The 26662-nt window shown below is 40.5% G+C and overlaps 1 protein-coding gene across 1 annotated transcript in view; it reads right to left on the bottom strand.

Annotated features, from left to right (window-relative positions):
- PDCD1LG2 (programmed cell death 1 ligand 2) overlaps nt 1-26662 on the bottom strand; it is a 57032-nt gene that overhangs the window by 18038 nt on the left and 12332 nt on the right. The window contains exons 4-5 of the mRNA XM_068553986.1: nt 22023-22328; nt 5980-6246 (exon numbers count right to left, since the gene is read on the bottom strand). Of these exons, the coding sequence (XP_068410087.1) occupies nt 5980-6246; nt 22023-22328 (573 nt within the window). The remainder of the gene's footprint in view (nt 1-5979; nt 6247-22022; nt 22329-26662) is intronic.

The following is a 26662-nucleotide window of genomic DNA, read 5'->3' as shown; positions in this document are numbered from 1 at the left end:
TTGTATATACTGTGACTGATCACCACAATATGTCTAGTTAACCTCCCTTACCATACGTAACCCATATTAATTAATATCTTCTAGGAAATGCTGATTAAGCACTTGCTACATGTAGCACCATAAGTCAAGGAGTTCTCACTGTCCCCACAACAGGAGAGGTCCCTACTTCAGTGCCTTTATGCAAACCCTTGTCCTGTGCATGTTCCCTCATAGTCCCTTCCACACACAAACTCTACTTATTCCTGAAGACTTTCTAACATTGAACATCCAACAGGACATCAGTCTGCTTAGATTGTAAGTATCTGAAGTGCAAAGATTTTCTCTAAGTCATCTCTGAATCCCCTATAGAGCCAGGCGCCAGCTACATGAAAGGTGTCAATAAGGATTTGTTGGGCTGAACTGACCACCTGTCTATCTAGTCTACCTTGCCCAATCTTCCTTGTCATCAGTTACCTTGTGGCAGACTGCTGCTTATCCCTTAAATCCATTCTCCGTTTCTTCTCTAGTATTAGCTAGGGATTAGCTGGACACATGGCTTCTCTGAGACTACATTTCTAAGCCTCCCCTGCAGTTAGGTGTGGCCAGCCACGTGAACTAAGTTCAGGACTAGAGAATGGGTCTTTTGAGTCTCGGCCTTCAAACACTGAATGTGTCTCTTCCTTTCTGAAGGCTGAAACATGAATGTGGCAGTGACCCAGCTTTGACAATTCAGCAGGGGTAACATCCTGGAGAGTGCCAGAGCAACAAGATGGAAAGAACCTGGATTATTGAATGACTTTATGGAATATAGTGACTTACCTGCTCTGAACCACCTTCTATCTCTGAATGTGACATCAGAGAGAAATATACTCCTGCTTTATCTGAGTCACTGTATTTTGAGGTTACTTAGCCTAAATCCTAATACATCTTCTTTTAAATTGTTTTATAGTAATTGCATGCTACTTAACAATGATGTCATGAGGCAATGGGAAAAACATTGGATTTATCCTATCCACAGCCTCATGCACTGACAAGGAAGTCATGCCTCTCGCTAAAGGTACCATATTTTTTTTCCTGTTTGCATCCTTTCTGACTGCTAAGGACTTTACAAACATATTTCATTTAATCCTCACAATAACCCTATTAGATATCTACCATTATTTACCCTCATTCTACAAATGAGAGGCTGAGTTCTAGGGTGGCACAGTCATATGCTCATGTTCTCAGAACTAGTAGGTAGCAGAGAGAGGATTTGAAATTCAAGTCCATCTGACTTCAGAGCCCATGCTCCTGACCACTGCCAGAGAGTCACTTCCAAGACTCCCAGGAGAACTTCTCTGCCAGCCCTGCAAGGGTCTTGTTAAAATTATTTCCTGTGTTCCAATCTCATTACATTTCCTAATGAAAATGCAACACTGCCTTAGTGGAAGGAACCCTGTTTCAAAGGGAAAATGGTCTCATTGCTCCTTCATTTCTGATTGAAAATTAGGATGTTCAGTCATCTATTCTAGAGCCACTGGAGCACCTCCCACCCCAGACTCTCACTGCTATATTTGTTTTATTCATTGACTTCTGGAGAAGCATGTTGTGGGTCACAGAAGTCAGCCGTGAGCAGCTCAACTTATGAGAATGAGTAGAAGGGAGACAGTCATAAGACAATTTAAAAATGTCTTTGTGAAACAGAAGCAAGAATGCCTTTGTGGGAGAATGTGTGACTTTGGTTATTTTGTTGCTGGTATTTGTATCACAAACTAGGGGATCATTTGACTGCTCTGATCTGGCTGTCCACACAGACTAGCAGCTGGGATGATGGGACTGGGGTCATCCAAGACTAAGTCTCCAACCTATTAATCTGACATTTATTGAGCACTTACCATGGGCAGAGCACTGAGGTTTTGCTTTAGTTTGGACATAAAGAAGACTCATGTGAACAATTAAAATACATGGAAAATAAAATACCAATGAAAGAGAAAAGACAAGTACAGTCACAGGCAAACAAAGAAATGGTACAGGCAATAGGTTTTAGGAGGCAAGATGAGGGAAAGATGCCTTGTACCCTGGAGTTACCAGAGCTGCCATGGAGAACTGGTGAAGAAGGCGAATAATAATATTTTATGTGGAAGAAACTTCTGAGCAGAGAAGTCATGGTGATGGGAGAGGTACAAGCAGGTTCAGAGAGTACAGGGAAAGGAAGCGGAGCTGCCTGGAGCAGAGGATCCATGTCAGGGGATAGGATGAATATAGAGCTGGGAAGGATTCTCAACCTATCTCTAGAGACTGGTTGAAAATCTCTGACGGCACCAAGATTCCTCCATTTCCCTGCCAGCCGCATTCATGAGTGCTATCCTAGGAGCTCCCAACCTCTGATGCAGACCCCACAGGTCCCTCCCACGATTGTTGACTATTCCATCAGCTCTGTTGGCTCCCTTGGAGAGAAGAGCCAGCTTACTTCTTTCTTAACTTCTCACCGCCTCAAGGCTTCCAGAAGAATGGTTAGTCTACTCTTCCACCTCTCTACCGTGAAGAAAAAAATACTGATGTAATCAGTGATGTGAAGTGTAGATTCCAGTTATTTCCAAATTCATCTTACCCAGGCCCCTGTTTCCCAGCAAAGTTTCTTATATAAGTGTCATTCTAGAAAACCACATTTCATCCAAAGTATTGGCCAAAAATTAACCAGGTAGAAAATTCCACATAACAAAGGAGAGTTTACTAAACAATTCCTGGAAAAAAATAATTCCCCTGGGATTGTAATATATAAGACTCTAGACCTCTGGTACGAATTAGTTATAGCTCAATTTTTATAAGGTGACAAGTCTGGTGGTCTTAGCTGTGATTAAAAAAAGAGGTAGAGAATGCTGAAAGGTCAAAACTTGCCTAATTCACTATTTTCACTCAAAGTTGGCCCTAAAAATGGTAAGTTTCTAATGTCTTCATTTCTTTCAAATCCTTAGCATGAATCCTCTCTTTACTTCCTCACTTCATCATAATAACTTAGTTAGAAAGAAGCTGGGCTAACTTTAGCGCTGGAATTGGGTAGCCAAGTGTGGATAGGTGGGGAAGTGGGGAGTTGGGGGTTTGAAGATGACAACGGAGCTGGCTGCCTCTGAAAACTATATCAGGGAGGATTCTTTTCTTCTAGAAAAAAAAAATGCTAGGAAATTAATGATGAGATGGGCATTGAGTCACTTCAAAGTTCTCAGTCTGGTCTGTGGATTGGTGCCAATCCATGATAAAATTTAATTTGAGATACAGCAGGTATCTCTGGTGCCCAACTCATATTCTGCCTGTCTTACCCCTGATTTCAGCTATGGCTGAATGTGGCTGAATGATGGATGATTCTGTGCAGGTTCTAACTCACTTCCCCCAGACAGTCTTGCTTCAACCATGTGCTACTTTTATGCCAGGGCTCCCTCAATGCTGAGGGTTGGTCCCTTTCATCATTACTTCCAGTGACCCATTTGTAGAAATTTTGCTTCTCATCTCCACAAATTTAGGCTCCACTGGATTAAAGGTCCAGCTTCCTAGTGGCAAGTGCTTCTACCAAAGGATGCTGTACCAAGGGATATGTTCTATTGCATCTAGATACTGCCTAGTCAGCTTGAGCTCTACCCACTGTCGGACCAGCAGGCAAAGAAAAGAATCATTGCACTGGTAGAGTAATCAATCTTGATTACCAGGAAGAACTCAAATGCTGCTACCTAATGGAGGCAAGGAAGACTATGTCTGGAACTCAGGGATCCACTGATTCTCTGAGTCTTGTTACTTCTATACCCAGTAATAACAATGAAAAGGCAATTGCAGCAACTTCAGTCTGCTAAGCGCAAGGTGACTACGGGCTCATGTCTCTCAGGGTTGAAAATCTGAGTCACCCCCAACCCCTATTTCTCTCCACCTTCCAGGCAAACAAACTATTCCATCTGAAATGCTGAGTGAGGGAAATCTAGAATGTATGGTGGATGAGAGAAATGACAAACATCAATTATGGTTTGGGATCAGTTGCAGCAGCAGGAGCTGTAACTTGTTCCATGAAGTCTTGTATATGCATCTTGTGCAGAGATTGTAGCTACTTCCCTTCCTGAAGGCTCGGAAACAGTGGACTTAATGTAGGGCATGAATGGATGGCAAGGGATAGACTGTTGTAGTCCTGCCTCACTTCCTCTCAGCTTCACCTCTGACTTCAGCCACAGATTGGGTAGAATTCAGGGTGGGCCTTGACTCACTTCATGGTCAGTGATTCACCTCAAGTGGACACATTGCATTCTGCCCTGGAATGACTTTGATGCTATAGATGCTGGGGGGAGCTCACTCAGCCCACATGCATGCATAGTTCACAGCAGAAGGAAGTTAACACTCCTGGGGACAACTGTTAACCACTGGGGGTAAAAGCAGATGGATTAGTCCTTCCACCTGAAGCCCTCTGAGTAAACATCTTAGGAGATGATCTATACACTCCTCAGGTGGTCCTTGAGTATTTAAGCTTCTATTGTCCACACCAACAACTTTGATAATGCACCCTTCTATCTGCTTTTCCTTCTTTCCTGTCTTGATTTCCTAAACCTCCCACTTCTGCTCCCTGGGGTCATCATCTAAATACCTGCATGCCACACAAGTCCTTATCATAGGCTCTGTTTTACCTAAGGTAAAGGGCAAATAGTGAAATATAATGACAACATAGCAAATCTTCTATAAAGTCAAATTTATCATAACTAGGGACTGTTCTTTATTTGGAGATTATATCCTTTATTGTTATGCTAGCAGAATAATGACCTCCCTCAAACATGTCCATGTTCTGAAACCTGTGAATGAGTTACCCTACACAGCAGAAAGATTTTGCAGATGTGATTATATTAAGGACATTGAAGTGGGAAAATTATCCTAAATTATCAGGTTGAGGTATGTATTGTGGGGAGGCATCTAATGTAATCACAAGGGTCCTTAAAAGGTGGAAGAGGGAGGCAAGAGAGTTAAAGGAAGAGATGTGATGACAGAAGCAGAGATCTGAGTAATGCAATTGCTGGTGTTGAAGGCTGTAGGAAAGGTCCACGAGCCAAGGAATGCAGGTGGCCTCCAGAAGGTAGAAAAATCAGGAAAATGAATTCTCCCTTAGAGCCTGTGCAATCCTGTTGACACCTTGACCTGAGTCCAGTGAAGCCCTTTTCAGACTTCTGACCTCCAGAAGAGTGAGGTTAAGCCCATGATGTTTGTGGAACAATAGGAACAATAGGAAACTTATGTCTCTGGTGATAAAATGACCTGTCTCTTATGAAATGATTATGATACTAGATGTTAACTCTCTTATTTGGCAAATGAATGTTCTTGGCAGATAAAAAAATTGTCAGACTACCAAAATTGTCAGAAATTTTGCTGGTGCACGAAATTCTAAAGTATGGGATTCAGCATAGCCAGTGAAGGCTCTAAATGATTTTTTTAAGAGGTCAGTTTTCCTGGAAAACCCTAAAACCACTTGGCTGGCAGCAAAGCCAGCAAAGTAATATTCATACTGCTGACTCGTAGCACTGTGCCTGAATCACAATGATGAGCCTTTATGCTGGGTATTTTCAGTTTCCTGTCTGGATCCATTCTCTCCACTCCAACACGCAGTTCTGAGCTCTGAGAGGCTGACTTTATGAACATGTCAGTGGAATTCCACCTGGGCTCTGCCAATGGGAAGCACCAGCAAGAGACTGGAGGGTGGGAGGAGAACGAGGTTGTGGTATCCATTCATCAGCTTCTGCTCTTTGGAGTTGCTGCAGGTGGCAGCATCCCTGTACCGGAGGCCACAGCTCCCTTCTCCAGGTTCCAGTAGCCTCTCCAGGGTGGTAATTGCTCCCCGTCTTTTGAAGCCCCAGGTGCACTGCACTACCTTTAGTACTTTCTCTAAATCCTAATCCCACCTCCATAAATAGTCCCTTTATTACACTCTCCTCATATTACTCATTCTGAATGTGCCATCCATTTCTTGCCTGAACCCTGACTGGTAAGCTAGGCAGCTCTTACCTTGGTCAATGATGGCCGAAGTGAGTTCCTTCATATTGGCATTCCAGAACACACAGCTGAAATTCCTGCCAGGGTGTGGCTTTAGGCGCAGAACACTAGTGACCTGGTAGAGGCCTTCAGAGTTCTTGGTGTGGCTGGTGTTGGCAGGAACACTGATATTTGGCCAGGACACTTCTGCCAGGGGATAGCCTACAGCCTGGCAGGTGAGCTCTACCTCATCTGTCCCTGGGACCTTAAGGTTGCGAGTGTTTATTTCCTTGTAGGAAGCTGGACAAGAGAAGAAGAAAAAGAAATAAGTCTCTCTTTTCTGATTCCCGTAGATCTCTGTACTCAATGCCACGTGAAGTAAAATTACCATTATTAATATTAAGTACTAATAGTTTTAACTTTTTAAATATTTCCTATGTCCCAGATATCATGCTGTTTTACATACATTGAATTATTTAATTTTTACAATACAGCAAAACAGCATTGTTAATATACCCAATTTTTGTTGAAGGTAATTGAGGCTACAGAGGTCGAGTGTTTCACTCAGAGGCACAGGGCTTTTAACTGGTGGAGCCAACTTATGCACACTCGAGGTTTGATTCCAAATCTCAATGGTGCTTTACCCTACCACAATCTGTGGCATCCCGTATTAATGTAAATTATCTTACAATTGGGGATTGGAGAAAAGAGAGGCTGGATAAACTAAATCACTAGATAACCCCCACATCTCACTTTATTTAGTACTTTTTCTAACATCTTCAGGAGAAAATTCTCTTTCCATGTCCTCCTTTCCTCTGTCCTCTTTAAGATTAGGAGGAGAGAAAATAAGGACCTAGATATCTGTTGGAGGTCAGATTCATTGCCACCTTGGTCCCAGATTGTTCCATCTGGGTTTGTGTTTTTGTTTTTTTAACATCTTTATTGGAGTATAACTGCTTTACATTGTTGTGTTAGTTTCTGCTGTATAACAAAGTGAATCAGCTCTACCTATACTTATATCCCCATATCCCCTCCCTCTTGCATCTCCCTCTCACACTCCCTATCCCACCCCTCTAGGTGGACACAAAGCACCTAGCTGATTTCCCTGTGCTATGCGGCTTCTTCCCACTAGCTATCTATTTTACATTTGGTAGTGGATATATGTTAATGCCACTCCCTCACTTCGTCCCAGCTTACCCTTCACCCTCCCTGTGTCCTCAAGTCCATTCTCTACGTCTGTGTCTTTAGTCCTGTCCTGTCCCTAGGTTCTTCAGAACCATTTTATTTTTTAGATTCCATACGTATGTGTTAGCGTACGGTATTTGTTTTTCTCTTTCTGACTTACTTCACTCTGTATGACAGATTCTAGGTCCATCCACCTCACTACAAATAACTCAATTTCGTTTCCTTTTATGGCTGAGTAATATTCCATTGTATATATGTGCCACATCTTTATCCATTCATCTGTCGATGGACACTTAGGTTGCTTCCATGTCCTGGCTATTGTAAATAGTGCTGCAATGAACGTTGTGGTACATGACTCTTTTTGAGTTATGGTTTTCTCAGGGTATATGCCCACTAGTGGGATTGCTGGGTCATATGGTAGTTCTATTTTTAGTTTTTTAAGGAACCTCCATACTGTTCTCCATAGTGGCTGTACCAATTTACATTCCCACCAACAGTGCAAGACGGTTCCCTTTTCTCCACACCCTCTCCAGCATTTAGTGTTTGTAGATTTTTTTGATGATGGCCATTCTGACTGGTGTGAGGTGATACCTCATTGCAGTTTTGATTTGCATTTCTCTAATGATTAGTGATGTTGAGCATCCTTTCATGTGTTTGTTGGCAATCTGTATATCTTCTTTGGAGAAATGTCTTTTAGGTCTTCTGCCCATTTTTGGATTGGGTTGTTTGTTTATTTGATATTGAGCTGCATGAGCTGCTTGTAGATTTTGCAGATTAATCCTTTGTCAGTTACTTCATTTGCAAATATTTTCTCCCATTCTGAGGGTTGCCTTTTGTCTTGCTTATGGTTTCCTTTACTGTGCAAAAGCTTTTAAGTTTCCTTATGTCCCATTTGTTTCTTTTTGTTTTTATTTCCATTTCTGTAGGAGGTGGGTCAAAAAAGGATCTTGCTGTGATTTATGTCAAAGAGTGTTCTTCCTATGTTTTCCTCTAAGAGTTTTATAGTGTCTGGCCTTACATTTAGGTCTTTAATCCATTTTGAGGTTATTTTTGTTTAAGGTGTTAGGGAGTGTTCTAATTTCATTCTTTTACATATAGCTGTCCAGTTTTCCCAGCACCACTTATTGAAGAGGCTGTCTTTTCTCCATTGTATATCCTTGCCTCCTTTGTCATAGATTAGTTGACAATAGGTGCGTGGGTCTATCTCTGGGCTTTCTATCCTGTTCATTGATCTATATTTCTGTTTTTGTGCCAGTACCATACTGTCTTGATTACTGTAGCTTTGTGGTATAGTCTGTAGTCCGGGAGATTGACTCCTCCAGCTCCATTTTTCTTTCTCAAGATTGCTTTTGCTGTTTGGGGTCTTTTGTGTTTCCATACAAATTGTTAAATATTTTGTTCTAGTTCTGTGACAAATGACATTGGTAGTTTGATAGGGATTGCATTGAATCTGTAGATTGCTTTGGGGAGTATAGTCATTTTCACAATGTTGATTCTTCCAATCCAAGAACATGGTATATCTCTCCATCTGTTTGTATCATCCTTAATTTCTTTCATCAGTGTCTTACAGTTTTCTGCATACCGGTCTTTTGTCTCCTTAGGTAGGTTTATCCCTAGGTATTTTATTCTTTTAGTTGCAATGGTAAATGGGAGTGTTTCCTTAATTTCTCTTTCAGATTTTTCATTATTAGTGTATAGGAATGCAAGAGATTTCTGTGCATTAATTTTGTATCCTGCTACTTTACCAAATTCAATGATTAGCTCTAGTAGTTTTCTGGTAGCATCTTTAGGATTCTCTATGTATAGTATCATGTCATCTGCAAACAGTGACTGTTTTACTTCTTCTTTTCCAATTTGGATTCCTTTTATTTCTTTTTCTTCTCCAATTGCTGTGGTTAAAACTTCCACAACTATGTTGAATAATAGTGGTGAGAGTGGACAACCTTGTCTTGTTCCTGATCTTAGAGGAAATGGTTTTAGTTTTTCACCATTGAGAACGATGTTGGCTGTAGGTTTGTCATATATAGCCTTTATTATGTTGAGGTAGGTTCCCTCTATGCCTACTTTCTGGAGAGTTTTTATCATAAATGGGTGTTGAATTTTGTCGAAAGCTTTTTCTGCATCTATTGAGATGATCATGTGATTTTTATCCTTCAAGTTGTTAACATGGTGTATCACAATGAGTGATTTATGTATATTGAAGAATCCTTGCATTCCTAGGATAAACCCCACTTGATCATGGTGTATGATCCTTTTAATGTGCTGTTGCATTCTGTTTGCTAGTATTTAGTTGAGGATTTTTGCATCTATGTTCACCAGTGATACTGTCCTGTAGTTTTCTTTTTTTGTGACACCTTTGTCTGGTTTTGGTATCAGGGTGATGGTGGCCTCGTAGAATGAGTTTGGAAGTGTTCCTCCCTCTGCTATATTTTGGAAGAGTTTGAGAAGGATAGGTGTTAGCTCTTCTCTAAATGTTTGATAGAATTCGCCTGTGAAGCCATCTGGTCCTGGGCTTTTGTTTGTTGGAAGAATTTAAATCACAGTTTCAATTTCATTGCTTGTGATTGGTCTTTTCATGTTTTCTATTTCTTCCTGGTTCAGTCTCAGAAGCTTGTGCTTTTCTAAGAATTTGTCCATTTCTTCCAGGTTGTCCATTTTATTGGCATAGAGTTGCTTGTAGTAATCTCTCATGATCCTTTGTATTTCTGCAGTGTCAGTTGTTACTTCTCCTTTTTCATTTCTAATTCTGTTGATTTGAGTCTCCTCCCTTTTTTTCTTGATGAGTCTCGCTAATGGTTTATCAATTTTGTTTATCTTCTCAAAGAACCAGCTTTTAGTTTTATTAATTTTTGGTATCATTTCCTTCATTTCTTTTTCATTTATTTCTGATCTGATCTTTATGATTTCTTTCCTCCTGCTAACTGTGGGGTTTTTTTGTTCTTCTTTCTCTAATTGCTTTAGGTGTAAGGTTAGGTTGTTTATTGAGATGTTTCTTGTTTCTGGAGGTAGGATTGTATTGCTATAAACTTCCCTCTTAGAACTGTTTTTGCTGCATCCCATAGGTTTTGGGTCGTTGTGTTTTCATTGTCATTTGTTTCTAGGTATTTTTTGATTTCCTCTTTGATTTCTTCAGTGATCTCTTGGTTATTTAGTAGTGTATTGTTTAGCCTCCATGTGTTTGTACTTTTTACAGATTTTTTCCTGTAATTGATATCTAGTCTCATAGCGTTGTGGTCGGAAAAGATACTTGATACGATTTCAATTTTCTTAAATTTACCAAGGCTTGATTTGTGACTCAAGATATGATCTATCCTGGAGAATGTACCAGGAGCACTTGAGAAGAAAGTATATTCTGCTGTTTTTGGATAGAATGTCCTATAAATATCTATTAAGTCCATGTTGTTTAATGTATCATTTAAAGCTTGTGTTTCCTTATTTATTTTCATTTTGGTTGATCTGTCCATTGGTGAAAGTGGGTTGTCAAAGTCCCCTACTATTATTGTGTTACTGTCGATTTCCTCTTTTATGGCTGTTAGCATTTGCCTTATGTATTGAGGTGCCCCTATGTTGGGTGCATAAATATTTATAATTGTTATATCTTCTTCCTGGATTGATCCCTTGATCATTCTGTAGTGTCCTTCTTTGTCTCTTGTAATAGTCTTTATTTTAAAGTCTATTTTGTCTGATATGAGAATTGCTACTCCAGCTTTCTTTTGATTTCCATTTGCATAGAATATCTTTTTCCATTCCCTCACTTTCAGTCTGTATGTGTCCTTAGGTCTGAAGCGGGTCTCTTGTAGACAGCATATATATGGGTCTTGTTTTTGTATCCATTCAGCCAGTCTATGTCTTTTGATTGGAGCATTTAATTCATTTACATTTAAGGTAGTTATCGATATGTATGTTCCTATTACCATTTTCTTACTTGTTTTGGGTTCGTTATTGTAGGTCTTTTCCTTCTTTTGTGTTTCCTGCCTAGGGAAGTTCCTTTAGCATTTGTTGTAAAGCAGGTTTGGTGGTGCTGAATTCTCTTAGCTTTTGCTTGTCTGTAAAGGTTTTAATTTCTCCGTCGAATATTAATGAGATCCTTGCTGGGTAATCTTGGTTGTAGGTTTATTCTTTTCATCACTTTAAATATGTCTGCCACTCCCTTCAGGCTTGCAGAGTTTCTGCTGAAAGATCAGATGTTAACCTTATGGGGATTCCCTTGGATGTTATTTGTTGCTTTTCCCTTGCTGCTTTCAATATTTTTTCTTTGTATTTAATTTTTGATAGTTTGAGTAATACTTGTCTTGGCGTGTTTCTCCTTGGATTTATCCTGTATGGGACTCTCTGCACTTCCTGGACTTGATTGACTATTTCCCTTCCCATGTTAGGGAAGTTTTCAACTATAATCTCTTCAAATATTTTCTCAGTCCCTTTCTTTTTGTCTTCTTCTTCTGGGACCCCTATAATTTGAATGTTGGTGCGTTTACTGTTGTCCCAGAGATCTCTGAGACTGTCCTCAATTCTCTTCATTCTTTTTTCTTTATTTTGCTCTGCAGTAGTTATTTCCACTCTTCTATCTTCCAGGTCACTTATCCATTCTTCCGCCTCAGTTATTCTGCTTTTGATTCCTTCTAGAGAGTTTTTAATTTCATTTATTGTGCTGTTCATCATTGTTTGTTTACTCTTTAGTTCTTCTAGGTCCTTGTTAAACGTTTGTTTTATTTTCTCCATTCTATTTCCAAGATTTTGGATCATCTTTACTATCTTTACTCTGAATTCTTTTTCAGGTAAACTGCCTATTTCCTCTTCACTTGTTTGGTTAGGTGTGTTTTTACCTTGCTCCTTCATCTGCTGCATATTTCTCTGTCTTCTTATTTTGTTTAACTTACTGTGTTTGGGGTCTCCTTTTCGCAGGCTGCAGGTTCATAGTTCCCGTTGTTTTTGGTGTCTGCCCCCAGTGGGTAAGTTTGGTTCAGTGGGTTGTGTAGGCTTCCCGGTGGAGGGGACTGGTGCCTGTCTTCTGGTGGATGAGGCTGGATCTTGTCTTTCTGGTGGGCAGGACCGCATCTGGTGGTGTGTTTTGGGGTGTCTGTGAACTTATTATGATTTTAGGCAGCCTCTCTGCTAATGGGTGGGGTTGTGTTCCTGTCTTGCTAGTTGTTTGGCTTGGGGTGTCCAGCACTGGAGCTTGCTGGTCGTTGAGTGGATCTGGGTCTTAGCATTGAGATGGAGATCTCCAGGAAAGCTCTCGCTGATTGATATTACACGGGGCCGGGAGGTGTCTGGTGGTCCAATGTCCTGAACTTGGCTCTCCCACCTCAGAGGTTCCAGCCTAACAGCCGGCAAGAGCACCAAGACCCTGTCAGCTACATGGCCAGGTACGTGGGGAGAGTCTTGCCTTTTGGGAAGTCTGAGGTCTTCTGCCAGCATTCAGTAGGTGTTCTGTAGGAGTTGTTTTGGATATATTTTTTGGGGGGAAGGTGATCTTCACATCTTACTCCTCCACCATCTTGAAGGTCCTCTGGGTTTGGTTTTTTTGTTTTTGTTCGTAGCTTCCTTTCTTATCTCTGGACACCTTAACTTAAAGATTTATGTTTATTCCTGCTAAAGGTGGGGGTTGATGTGTTTTGAGCAAAGACCTGGAACAGCTCTGGCAACACTTTGAAGATGAATGAGTTAATACATGTAAAGTGCTCAGAAAAGGGCAGGAATCCAGTAAGCACTTGATAAATGCTATTACTTTTTTAAAAAAAAGACCTAGATTCTGCCTATAAATAGTCAAGAACTGAGTATATTTATACTTCTCTCTAACACACACACACACACACACACACCCTTCTGTGCAGTGGATGCTGAATGAATTAATCAGATATGCCTCCCTGCCCTCTAGAAAACTGAGATCTAAAATAGACACAAGTGACATTGAGAGCACCAGGAAGACACAAGGACAAATTGTCCAATTATCTTAGAATGATAGCTAAAAATAAATAAATATTAACCACATACGCAGATACCAGGGAGTGTGAAAAGTAACCTGTTGATTTTTGGTGAAAGGAAGAGGGAGTAAGCACTAGCTCTCATCAGGTAGGAAATACTTCTTTAAGAGAGAATTTCAATAAGATCTTTGAAGTAAAGATGTATATATGCACAGATATGATGAAACTTTTTTTTGTTAAATTTTTGGGAGGAGTATAAATGAGCACAAACTGTGAAAAGCAATTTTATATTAAAATAATGCTAACAGCCATGTGGAAAATATCAAATATGTATGATTTACTAAGTGTTTTCTAGGTGCTGAGTTCATGCCCTGTGCTTTTACATTCTGTGGAGGTGGAAGGAAGATGCATTTCCCTCTCCACAATTTTTGCTTTTTGAGAACCTCCCTTGTGTGTCTCTGTGTTATGAGTTACTAATTTGATTAGTTATAGCCAAAGTCACTCACTGAGTCACGGGTCACTGGAGAGCAAGGTGACTGTGTCTTGAAGTGCTGTTTATAACCTGTGGCCTTCTCTTGAAGTTCTTTCCATGCCATTAAGAGTAGTTGCCTGGGCCTGCTGGCCTGCCTGCCTCAAAAATCTCTCACATCTTCCCTACCCACAGTATTCCAGCTTCTGCTTGTGACTGGGTGGGTGGGGCAGATTTTCTTATCTATGAGTTTGGAAGGATAACTTCAGGGACTGATCTGCAAACCTGGACTCAGTTTAAGACAAGGGAGCAAGAAACAAGAATTCCCTATTCTGAGTCATGTTCTTCAGTGCAAATTATTAGAGAAGCTCCAAAGTGGGGAGAGGGGAAAGGGAAAGATTATGTGCTCATCCAGTTGTTAATTTAAAACAATGGAGTTCATTTCCATTTGGCTACTGATTCCTCTGGGTATAGCTCACTTAGTCAAGAACTTAGAGAGGAGCAGGGGTGAGTAGCTCTAACTATTGACTCCATCCTCTTAATATACCTTATCTCGCTTAAACCACCCAAGGACCTTAGGAGGTAGGAAAAATTCATATTCCAGTAATAAATAAGGAAACAGCTGGAATATGGGGTGGTTGGGGAGCTTTGAACTCATGTTCTTCATGGGTACAGCATTCTGAACTCTGCACTGGGATCATCACAAGAGGATGATTCTCTATGTAATTGCAAAAGTCTACGGATGAAGCAACATACATGGGAAGAGAGATATGTTTTCCAGGGGGACTTCGAAGTACCCAGAAGTAGAAGAAGATAAGAAGACTCAGGTTCTGAAGCAGCCTACTGAAGGTCTTGAACTAGTTAGACTCACTAGTCTCCTTTGAGCCAATTTTGGTCTACCTCTAGCAATCCATCAGTTATCTGAAGCATGCATTTTGAGTACTCACTTTATCTAATTTTATGTTATTTTATCTACACTTATTGTCCCTTCATTTGATGTCCTCTTATAATCATTTAATCCTATTATGTTGTAGATTATCTCTGTAAGCTCTGGGGCGTTGGAGGGGCATAGAGTAGAATAAATGGATTCATAGGTGTAGTGTGTTACAGGTGAGGGCTTGGCCTGCTCCAGCAAGGTAGCTCAGGACAAGATGCTGGTCTTGGTTGCTGAGTTGATAGGTGATTCAGAGGTAGGAGGGCCATGAATCAGGAGCTGGGCTGAGGCTTTGACTTGGGATATATAAATAAGGGAAGAGATGGGAGAGATGTTCAACTAAAAGAATCAGTGAGAAACGATGTGACTGACAGGGATTGATTTCCAAAATATACAAACAGCTCATAGAGCTCAATATCAAAGAAACAAACAACCCAATCAAAAAGTGGGCAGAAGACCTAAATAGACATTTCTCCGATGAAGACATACAGATGGCCAACAGGCACGTGAAAATACACTCAACATTGCTAATTATTAGAGAAATGCAAATCAAAACTATAATGAGGTTATCACCTCACACCAGTCAGAATGGCCATCATCAAAAAGTCTGTAAATAATAAATGCTGAAGAGGGTGTGGAGAAAAGGGAACCCTCCTACATTGCTGGCAGGAATGTAAATTGGTACAGCCACTATGGAGAACGGTATGGGGGTTCCTTAAAAAACTAAAAATAGAGTTACCATATGATCCTGCAATCTCACTCCTGGGCATATATCCAGAAAAGATGAAAACTCTAATTCGAAAAGATACATGCACCCCAATGTTCACAGCAGCACTATTTACAATACCCAAGACATGGAAGCAATGTAAATGTCCACTGACAGATGAATTGGTAAAGAAGATTCCATTGTATGGTACATACATACAATGGAATATAACTCAGCCATAAAAAAGAACGAAATAACACCATTTGCAGCAACATGGATGGACCTAGAGATTATCATACTAAGTGAAGTAAGTCAGACAGAGAAAGACAAATATCCTATAGCACTTATATGTGGAATCCAAAAAAAATGATACAAATGAACTTATTTATAAAACAGAAATAGACTCAGAGACATAGAAAACAAACTTATGGTTACCAAAGGGGAATGGGGGAGAGGGATATCTTAGGAGTCTGGGATTAACAGATACACACTACCATATATAAAACAAATGAACAACAAAGATATACTGTATAGCACAGGGAACTATATTCAATATCTTGTAATAACCTATAACAGAAAAGAATCTGAGAAAGAACACATATATATATCTGAAACACTTTGTTGTACACACTAACACAACATTGTAAATCAACTATACTTCAGTTTGAAAAATAAAATTTTTAAAAAAGAATAAGCAAGGTTTGGGGGAGGGACAGGAGCACACACCCTACATTTATGTAATATTAAAGATGTCGCCACAGCCTCTTTCTTATTAGGGAAATGGCTGAAAAAACATCATTATCAGCAATACACAATGGGGAAGCTGGACTGAGGGTGACATTCTTAGGAAAAGATGAGTAAATTTTAGAATTTCAGAGGTGAAAGTGATCTTAAAATTTGATTAGTCCAACTTCCTGCTCAACGAGAAGTATCTTCTCCAGCAGCTTTGCTAGATAACTGTCTTGATGAATGTTCCACATGCACTTGAAACAATGTGTATTCTGCAGTTGTTGGGTATAAATTTTATATATGTCAATTAGATCAGGATGGCTAATTGTGTTGTTCTACTCTTCTATTTTCTTTTTTGTGTGTTCTACCAGTTATAACAGAGATGAGTTGAAATCTCCAAATATGATTATGGATTTGTTTATTTCTCCTTTTAGGTCTGTCAATTTTTGTTTTATATATTTTGAAGCTATATGGTTAGATGTATACACATTTAGGATTGTTACATTCCTGTTGAATTGATTTTTTCTATCATTATGAAATGCCCCTTTTTATCTTTAATAATACTTTTCTTCTTGATATTAGTAACCTGCGAGATAACTAACTTTTGGTTAAACACATCTGTGAATGGAAGCTCTTACTTCCAGAAGCAGTCATTGCCATAATTAGACAATAAGAAAGTTAAACTTCCATTGGGAGGATCATCCTTACGCCAAGTCAAATTTTGCCTCATGGTAGCTTCAACCCATTGGTACTTACTTGCCTGGTTTAGCAAATTTTGCCTCATGGTAGCTTCAACCCATTGGTACTTACTTGCCTGGTTTAGCAAAACAACATATGGTAAGCATAGTAGTTAAGAACATGGGCTTCAGAGTCGGAAAGGTTTGACTAAGCTTAAGCCAAGCGCTGGTTACGTGACCTATCAAGCCTCAGTTTTCTCATTTGTAAAATAGGTACAATAATACTTATCCTTAACAGGGGTGTGAGGACGATTAAATGAGTTAGGTACCTAGAACTTATTAAATAGTCAGTACTGGCAATTATTATTATCTCTTTCATGTGACAAAACCCTTCAGATATTTGAAGATCACTGGCAAGACCCCGTATAGTCTTTCCACCTCTTAGGTAAAACATGCCTACTTCCTTCAACCATATCTCACAGGACATAATTTTCAGCCCCAGTTCCAGATAGCAGTCTTTGGATGCACTTTGTTTTTGCCAGTGTAACATGACCTATATTCCAGATATTATCTAAGCAGCACAAAGTATAGTGTGACTAATTATTTCCTATGTGCTGAGTACACTTCAGGCCCAACACAGGGTTTTAAAGCAGCCTAAGGTCGTAAGATCGATTTCGCTGAGTGATCTACTGTCCAGCTGGGTTGGCTATAACAGACCTCTTGTCACTTGGAGATGGTCTCCAGGCTGACCCAAGACCTTTGTTGCCCCTTAGTCAACAACTACTACTTGTTCAGTCGGTTATAGATCCAGCCAACTACACTATTATTCATCCCACGTTTTACCACTTTATACACAAGGTGTGTGCTGTGTGGGTCCTGGGCCTGTTTGCCGTTAGATCAATCCCTCAGTTTCTGCTCTATACGGCGGGAAGGCTGACTCCTGCAGGCTGTGTATCCCAGGCTCGTGACAGCCAACAGCAGGCATAGCGGGAAGACGGGAGAGTGAGCAGGAGGAAGGAGAATGAGTGTTTCTCCCCCACACTCTATGCTATAAGGCCTCTCCAGCAGCGGCCACAGCTCTTCCCTGGCTCCAGATACCACTGGACAGGCCCACTTGGGTTCCACCCCTGGGCCCATAAACCCTGCCTTCCCCCTGTCCCTCCAGCCCAGCAGTGTGGTAGCAGCTTCCTGCTTTTGCTAATTGGTGATTTGCCTCCCTAGTCCCCATTTGGCTTCTCAGTCTGTTCCATCAAAAGAATTACTATTTTCTGATTTCAATTTCCATTGGTTTAAACTGTTTCTGTTATCCCAGTTGTCTCTATAATTCAAATGTTACTGGCAACTCTAGCATTTCTGAAATAAAGATAAGCTTTATTATCTTTACCATATGTTTTAGTACTATATTATCTTTACTACTGCACATAGTATTATCTGCTTTATCATCATAATGACCATAACTAAGGTGAAAAAATGTAGTTTTATATGCATTAATCTTAGAGAATCCTGGCAGGTTTCTAGTAGTCACTGAAAGAAATCTTCTAGGATGGCTCTCAATTGGTCTGTTAAATGGCCTGGGGAGGAACATCAGGTTAAATTCTCCCCTTCAAAATTCAGGATATTGTTTTCTTAACTCAAGGTTTCCTTATTCCCTTCAGTATCCCCAAGGGAGAAAAGACACTGAGAGCAGATTTAGCCCCATTAGTAAGTTTTTTTAGCAAATGCTTTCTCTGGGCCTAGAGGCTAAAGGTACAGACATCATTTCACTACCGAGTTGCTTCTCTCGGGCTGTTCTCCTCCCTATGCCCTCTGCCATCTGACTTCCCCTTTTAGGGTGAAGGCCATTTCTCTTGCGAGAGAAAATGGGAACTATGCTGCCGCCTTCCTCCACTTGTTGAAGTTGTACTCTACCTATCTTGGGCCTTTTTGTTGATTTAAACTACGTCTGTAAGCCTCAGCCTGCTCAGGCCTTCAGGCTGGTTTGGCCCTTCTGTTCTTAGTACCTGCTCTGTGTCTCTCTGGGATCCTTGTTCAGGCCAGTTCTTAACCTGTGGGCTCAATCCCTGGCTTCTCAGGGCCTCTGTACTCTTTTCTTCAGTCATGCTCCCTGGCCTTCTTCCGACAGATTTCTAATTGCCTTGGGGTTGCAACCTGGCCTTTCAAAAACTGCAGCCTTCTGTTACTGTCTCTTCTAGACTCTCTAGCCATGCTACCTAGCATTTTTTCCCATCCTTATGAAATCAGTTCTCTTTTCACTATATTTAGTATGAACTGTTGCCCAGACATCAAAGAAAATGCTATAAACCTATTTTCAAGGTGTATGCCAAAACTTAGGCATTTTAAGGACAAAGCACATCCTTCCTCTAGTCTTGTTCTATGTAAGCGCACCCTAAATGGGGTCCCAGATCTCCCCTGCTTCCTTCAGACACCCCTCATCTGGGTAGAATATCCTTAGGTGCTGGTCTTCAATCTTTTTTTTTTTTTTTTTTTTTGCTTGCATTTCTCCTAAAACAATCGTGATGCAGGGTGCTCCTTCTCACATATTTATTAAGTTCATTCTTAGAATATATCATAGGTTTCTATATTGGAAAAATATATGATGTTTAGCCCTTTATAAACACATATTTTTAGTAAGGCAATTATTTCACTCTTTACAAATGCATCCAATGTCACCTAGAAATCAAAGAAGGTGTCTTTCATACACATCACCATCCATTGAAAAATACATACAAAAATTCTTCTCTAATGGTCAGAACTTTACATTGTTTCTTTTTATTCCTCGAATATCAGTTCCCATTCCACTTCTGCAGAATTTTATCCTAATGCAACATGTCTGAACACTCTTTTGGTGATTATCCTTTTGTTTCTTTGCAACAACAAAACATGTATAGCTATTGAAATTAAATTTTTTTTTCTTGTGACCATGAGGCTTTAAGTGTTCAAAGTTTTCTTCTGCATTGAAATCTAATTTCCATTATTACCAGTACATGTAAAATCAAAACATAAAATATTATTAATATTGATAATTATTAAACATAAAAAAGTTTACTGGAAATGTATCTTTTAATGGGATGGATGGGGCTCTCTTTTTCAATCTGTTCATGAATCTAAGGATGCATATGACTTATGGTTGGAATGAGACAAGGTTCAGCATCAATTCTATTTTTCATTTTTTGTAGCTATAAGAGCTAAGGAATCTTGCTCATATGAATGAGCAGGTAGGAATGGAAGAAGTTCGGTTATAGTAATATCATTTCATTCTTTGAAAGCCTTATGATTTATATGACAAAAAATTACTTTATTTTTTATTATCAGCTGTTAACTCTATTAGGGCCTCCTTCAATTTTGTTGAAAACAGAGAATTTGATACCTCCTGGTTTGCAGAAGGATTTGTTAGTCATTACAATTTGGTATGGTATCAGTATTTCCAATCATTCTTTTGTTTATCACTATGGAGGATTTTATACCTCAGGGCAATGCACTGTATTCATGATGGGTGAAAGGGAGGCTTTTTTATGAAGTGGGTAAAGCAAAAATAAAAGAGGAAGTGTTTTAGGAGAACCCCAAGAGCCTTGCCTGGAAGGCATTTTCTCAGGCTCACTCAATTTGGGGAACGAGTACTTGGGGAAGATGAAGATCTAGAAACTAATTTCCTAAAACTGCCTATGCTATGCATCCCATAGAAAGTCTTTGTGATCCCATATACTCTAGCTGGAAAATCATTAAGGGTTTAAGGGTTTAAGGAATTAATTAACTAATTAATTAATTAAGGTTTGAGGAATAAATCTGTTCCTCACCTGATTCATCCCTGGTCTAGGTGAGGAAGCAGGCAGAGTGCCCTGGGACATCCCTCAGCCCGAGCGAGAAAGAGTGGAACTGGTACCAAATTGCCCAAAGACCCTAGGTGCATTATAACACTCAAATAGAGATCAACAAACATGGGGCAGTGATTTAGGGGTGCAGATACCCAAGTACACTAGGGGATTGTGAGGATGTAGAGCCCTCTCTCCTCCAGTTGATTGAACTCACACTAACTTCAATGCTCTGGAGTTCCTCCCAGTTGATGCCTGTTTGTAGGAAATGCAATAAAGATAGAAGGCAGTTACATCCAGCTAAGGGCTTTCCTGATGACTCACTATTAGTTGAGATGTAAGAGGGCACCATCCCTGCAGTAATTGAGGGTCTTTGATCCAAACCTCTGGGCACTCACCATATGCCAAGCACCATGATCAGTTCTCTATGTTCATTATCTCTTTTAATTTTTACAATAATCCTATGTGGTAGATGCTACTATTGCTATTCTTTTACAAATAAGAAAAATGTGAGATTAAGAGAGGTGAAATAACCTGCCCAAGGTCAGGTGAAAACAACATTCAACCTCGTGTCTAATTATTCTAGTTTGTCCTTCTTTATACCAGATCATAAAGTCACCCCATGGCTGTCAAGGTCAATGGTCTTTAGGGACCAAAATCCACAGACCCTCCAGAAGACAGACCATATCCTCTGAGTCTAATGTGTGGAATAGGGAGGGGACAGAGAAAAACTGGCATAGTTTAACTCAGACCAGTCAGCGAAGGCTGAAAAACATAAGCCAATGAACAGAGCTAAATCTATTCTTCTACAGTTGTTACATGTCTTTTCTCATATGACCTTTCCGAGAACAAACTACAACTTGAAGATTCTCTTCAGATTTAGGTTCTTGGCTCGTGTTGTGGTGGAGAGAGCCCTTAACCCAGAGGAACGGGGACAGCTATTGATTCACTGGCTCCCTCAGGCTACCCATTTCAATTCTCTGGACTTCAGCTGTTTCATGTGCAATAGATAAGGCTGGGACTAGAGTAGCATTTTCCAAACTTTTTAGACTATGACCCAGAGTGAGAAAAAAATTATCACACCACGAGCCAAGATGCACACGCACGTGCGCACACACATACACACACCCCTCTGAAATAATTTGTGTTTCACAAAACAACACTAAGCCCTACTATGTGATGCCCTGATATATTCTATTCTATTCATTCAGTTCATTCATTTTATTGGTAAAAAACACCCACCTGGTTGCTACTCATTAAACTGATATTCTAATCTGTTAATGAGTGGCAAATCATGGTTTAAAAAACTCTGAACTCTGAAAGAGTAGTTTAATAGCAAGTCAGTATTGTTCCTGTGAATTAGGCAAAACTTATCTTTGGTACCCTCCCACCTTTCAGGGACTCATTTTCCTGGCTTTCTCTAGACCAGTTTTATTCCCTCTACCCCTATTTACCCTCACCTCCACTGATTTATACTCAGATATCAAAAAATATTTCTGAGCAGGTGCTTTTGTTTTCTCTGAGGTATCTCTGTCTCTTTATAGCCATCCTCCCAGTTTTGGCTTGAGCTTGTTACTTGCAGCTAATGCAGGTCCTGTGTTGGAGAGATGCCTCCATGTATTCCAGTCCCTGAAACTACTCACCTTTGACTTTCAGAGTCAGGTACTTGTAGTCCCAGGCAATCCCATAGATGATCAGGCAGCGGTACTGCCCTGCATCCCTCACTTGGACTTGGGGGATGTGGAACAAGGCCTTCCCCAGGGGCAGCTGCTCCTCCAGCAATGTGGCTCTTTCACTGAGCAAGGTTGTATCATTTTCCACCTTTTGCAAACTGGCTTTTAAATCTCTGAGTTCCACATGACCTCCGGTGTCAAAATCACACTCCAAGGTCACATTGCCGCCGTAGTCTACCATGTACATTTCCTTCAGGACCGTCACTGTGAATAAAGCTGAACAGAAAATAAGACATTCTCAAATTGTCTGCCTTCACATTTCAGTTCTGTACAGAGTGGGATCTGAGGAGACCCATCCCACACCCATTTCCCAAGAGATACCTGTCATTATCTGGGCATTTGTGAAGGTTCCTTTCTCTCCTTTGCCCCATCCGTCCTGGGAAAGAGTAGAATTCCTGATCTGCTGCTCTGAGGTAGTTCTTGCCTCTCAACACTCCTCACCTGTGCAGCTGACTGCCTTCCTACCCCGTACTATCCACACTCATTTTCTTCATATGGGTCAAATTACATCATTCCCTGCCAAATTCTACCTCCTCTCACCGGTGATAGTGATAACTATCACCCACTGAGTTCTTACTAGGTGTTAGGCCTCTGCTAACACATGATCTCTTTTAGTCTCCCCAGGAAGCCAGTGACGTAGAGCTATCTTCTTTTTAGAAAATGAAACTGAGACACAGAAAGGTTAAGCAACTTGCTTAAGATTGCACAGCCAGGATCAGACTCAGGTATTGTTAAGTTCAAGCGCTCTTAACCACCACATCATACAAGTCTACTGTAGAAGCATCTTTTCTATCAATAAGAGGAAAGAAAGAATGGAACGAATACTTAGTGTATACCTACTATGTGCCAGCCACTGTTCTAGGCTCTTTATAACTATATCATTGGGACTTCCCTGGTGGTCCAGTGGTTAAGACTCCATGCTCCCAAGGCAGGGGGCCTGGGTCCGACCCTGCATGCCTCAACTAAGAGCCCGCATGCCACAACTAAAAAGATCCCACATGCAGCAACGAAGATCCCGAGTGCTGCAACTAAGACCCGGAGCAGCAAAATAAATAAATAAATAAATGTTTTTAAAAAAACCTATGTCATTTAATACTGAAAATACAAGCATGAAACATGTATTATCATTACTGTTTTATAGTTGAGGAAACTGGGTCAAAGAGGTTTGCTCCAGGATGTACAGTTAGTAAAGTTAAAATTCAGAGCTAGTCAGATGGTTGACTTCAAAATCTGTAGTCTTTGAAACAGTATTTCCCAAAATGTGAGGCACATACTTCTAGAAGTATGCAAAATGATTTTAGATACGGCAGAATCAAGGCCCAAAGGGAGTTGGATTATTCAGAGAGGAATTTATTCCCTCTTCAATTCTATTTCAATCCTTCAAATTACATATAATTTGCAACAAGACTCTCACATCTCTAACAATGGTTCTTTTTCTTTTTCTTTTCTTTATTTTTTATTTTTGGCTGCTTTGGGTCTTCATTGCTGTGCGCGGGCTTTCTCTAGTTGTGGCGAGTGGGTGCTATTCTTCGTTGCGGTGCATGGGCTGCTCATTGCGGTGGCTTCTCTTGTTGCAGAGCGAGGGCTCTAGGTGCACGGGCTTCAGTAGTTGTGGCTCACGGGCTCTAGAGCGCAGGCTCAGTAGTTGTGGCCCATGGGCTTAGTTACTCTGCGGCATGTAGGATCTTCCCAGGCCAGGGCTCAAACCCGTGTCCCCTGCCTTGTCAGGTGGATTCTTAACCACTGCGCCACCAGGGAAGCCCTATTTTTCCTTTTAATAAAACAACAAGCTCTCAGGCAGGTATTATTATCTGGGTAGAATTTAATAGCACCACTACTTTCATTGCATTTATTTTTGCTCATATCCTCTATTTACCTGTACCAGTGATACTGGTTTTCCATTTACCACAAGGGTAGATTGTTTTGTTCAAAAAATAAAAGCTCAGTTGATTTAGATAATTCTATAAAAACAATAGCACAAAGAGTAGTCAAACATGGCAAAACTAATGAAAGTAGTGTATGCATGAATAAATTGTGATAAATTGTACAAAATTATGCTGTTTCCATTATTAATGAATGGATAGTCATTAAGACTGAGTGTAAGATCTCGAAGTAGCTTCTGAATTGTGACAGAAGATTAGATCAAATTATGTTCAGTAGAGCTTACTTCATTAATCCATTCATTTAATCAGTCAAAACATCCACTTAACAAATATTTGGGGATGGCTTCTAAGAATACGGTATTTGAGTGGTTGTTTCCACATAAAACGTGGTATGGAAAGAGCTTGGGATTTAGTGACAGATGGACCTGGGTTCAAATTTTGACTGTATCAGGATTATAAGCCCTTTGATCTTGATCATGCCATTTAAACTCTGTGAGTCTCAGCCTCTTTAACTGTAAAGGTCGAAGATAACATCTACCTGTCAGCATTGTGGGGAAAACTAGACAAAATGGCACATGTGAAGTGTCTTATTTTGGCAGGTAGTCAGCAAACTTTCTTTTGTACAATGTTTTAATTCTTGAGGAAGTGGTATTCTGACCACCCTGGATAACAGATTTCACAGTATAAATAGTTTGGGGGTTTTCTGTTGCTTGAATGATTCACATCACAATTCTCTTCTGACTGGAGGTTTTCCTCTTACCATCCTGCAAATCTTTGAAGGCAGTGACCAGGTTGAATTTGCTTTGGCGTCTCCAGTGCCTAACACATACTAAATTCCAGTTAAGGGTTTAACATAAAATGACAAAAAGGGGGAGAGAGAAAACAAAAGGATGAGCCTCCCCATATTCACTTTTTCTTTCCTCTCATCAAACAGCAACTTGCCCCAAATTGCACAAACTGGCATTCTTAATCACCACCCAGCACACGTGAGAGTGTAGTGCACACGTGAGAGTGTAGTGCACACACTTGAGTTTTTATCAAAAATGAATGACAAGCTTATATCTTGCCTCCAACCCCCGTTTTAACCACAACTAGAACATTAGCGTGCCTTTCTGACAGAGATCTATGATACAAAAAGGAGTTCACAGCTGCCTGGTATTCTTTTGCGCAGGATGGGGGTGGGGGCAGGCTATAATGTGAGTGCTTCTGTGTAAAACAATGCCAATTCAGCATTTGCTTGGCCAGGTTGAGAAGACTCTGGGACGATACATGTGAGAAAAGATGCCGTGCTTCCGAATTTCCCGCATGATTCCATTTTGTGGAATCCCCTGAACACTTGTAATAACTCTCACCGGAGTCTCCATAATAGGATACTCTTTAAAGTAGATTCCTTTATGATTAGAATCATCTCCAAATACTTGAGTTATTAAGTCCCCTTATAATTAAAACAGAGCTGCCTGATACCAAATCCACTCTGCCCTGGAGAATGATATTTATTTATTCATTCATCAAATATGTATTAACCATATTCTATGCATCAGGTTGAGGAATTTACACTACTTTTACTCTCCTCATAGTACTTCCTTCTCTTATTTTATTACACATGATATAACAAGAAACAGGGAAGAGAAATGGGGCTTGCAGGGAAGGTTAATTGCTGAGCCTGAGATTTAACAAGAATCAGAGGACTTTGGGTGTAGTCTCTATTGAATTTATTTAGCAGATTTATTTACCACACTTACACTTTCTTCTCATGAGAGAGGGAACGCCTCTAACTTCCTCTGGAACTCCCCATAGCATACAGCAGAACTCCCCTCTTCACTGTCTGGGCCTTTGAAAAAAAATCAATTTTCTGCTTGCTTTTCCCCTCTGCCTTGTGCAGAGTGTGTGTGTATATACAGAGGTTGGAAGCATAAAGTATGCTACCTCTCAAGCAGGTGACATTTTCCATCTAATGTTCACAAGAGGAAAGAGCAATTGGCAAAGATGAATCACATATCTGAGTCGCTCAGAATAACTTGAAGATTGTTAGTTGGTCTATTTTGCCCCAACTAAAGCTTCTAAGACATGCAAAGCTTTGAGCTTGATAACTTTGAGCTTGATACAAAATGACGAGTTTAGGAAATGCAATACTAAAATATTCTTACTTATTGTAAATTACAGAGGAAATCAGAACACTCTTGCAAGCAATTCTCTGAAGAGGTTTTTCTCGAGCTTGGCTGCACATTAGAATCACTAATGAGAGAGCCTCAACCTTGCATCATAAGGATCACCTGGGAAGCTTTAAAAACACACTAGGGCTTCCCTGGTGGCGCAGTGGTTGGGAGTCTGCCTGCCAGTGCAGGGCACGCGGGTTCGGGCCCTGGTCTGGGGGGATCCCGCGTGCCGCGGAGCGGCTGGGCCCGTGGGCCACAACTGCTGAGCCTGAGCGTCTGGAGCCTCTGCTCCGCAGCGGGAGGGGCCGCGATGGTGGGAGGCCCGCGCACCGCGATGAAGAGGGGCCCCCGCTGGCCGCAGCTGGGGGAGGCCCTTGCGCGGAGGCGGGGACCCAACACAGCCAAAAATAAAAATAATAAATAAATAATAAATTTAAAAAAAAATTAAAACAAAAAAAACACACTAATGCTCAAACCCCACTTTGGATCCTCTAAAATTAAATTCTAATTA

Source organism: Eschrichtius robustus, chromosome 10, assembly GCF_028021215.1.
Source record: "Eschrichtius robustus isolate mEscRob2 chromosome 10, mEscRob2.pri, whole genome shotgun sequence".
NCBI classification, from domain to species: Eukaryota; Metazoa; Chordata; class Mammalia; order Artiodactyla; family Eschrichtiidae; genus Eschrichtius; species Eschrichtius robustus.
The sequence above is the reverse complement of the archived record's forward strand: the minus strand, read 5'-3'. Positions and strand labels throughout refer to the sequence as shown.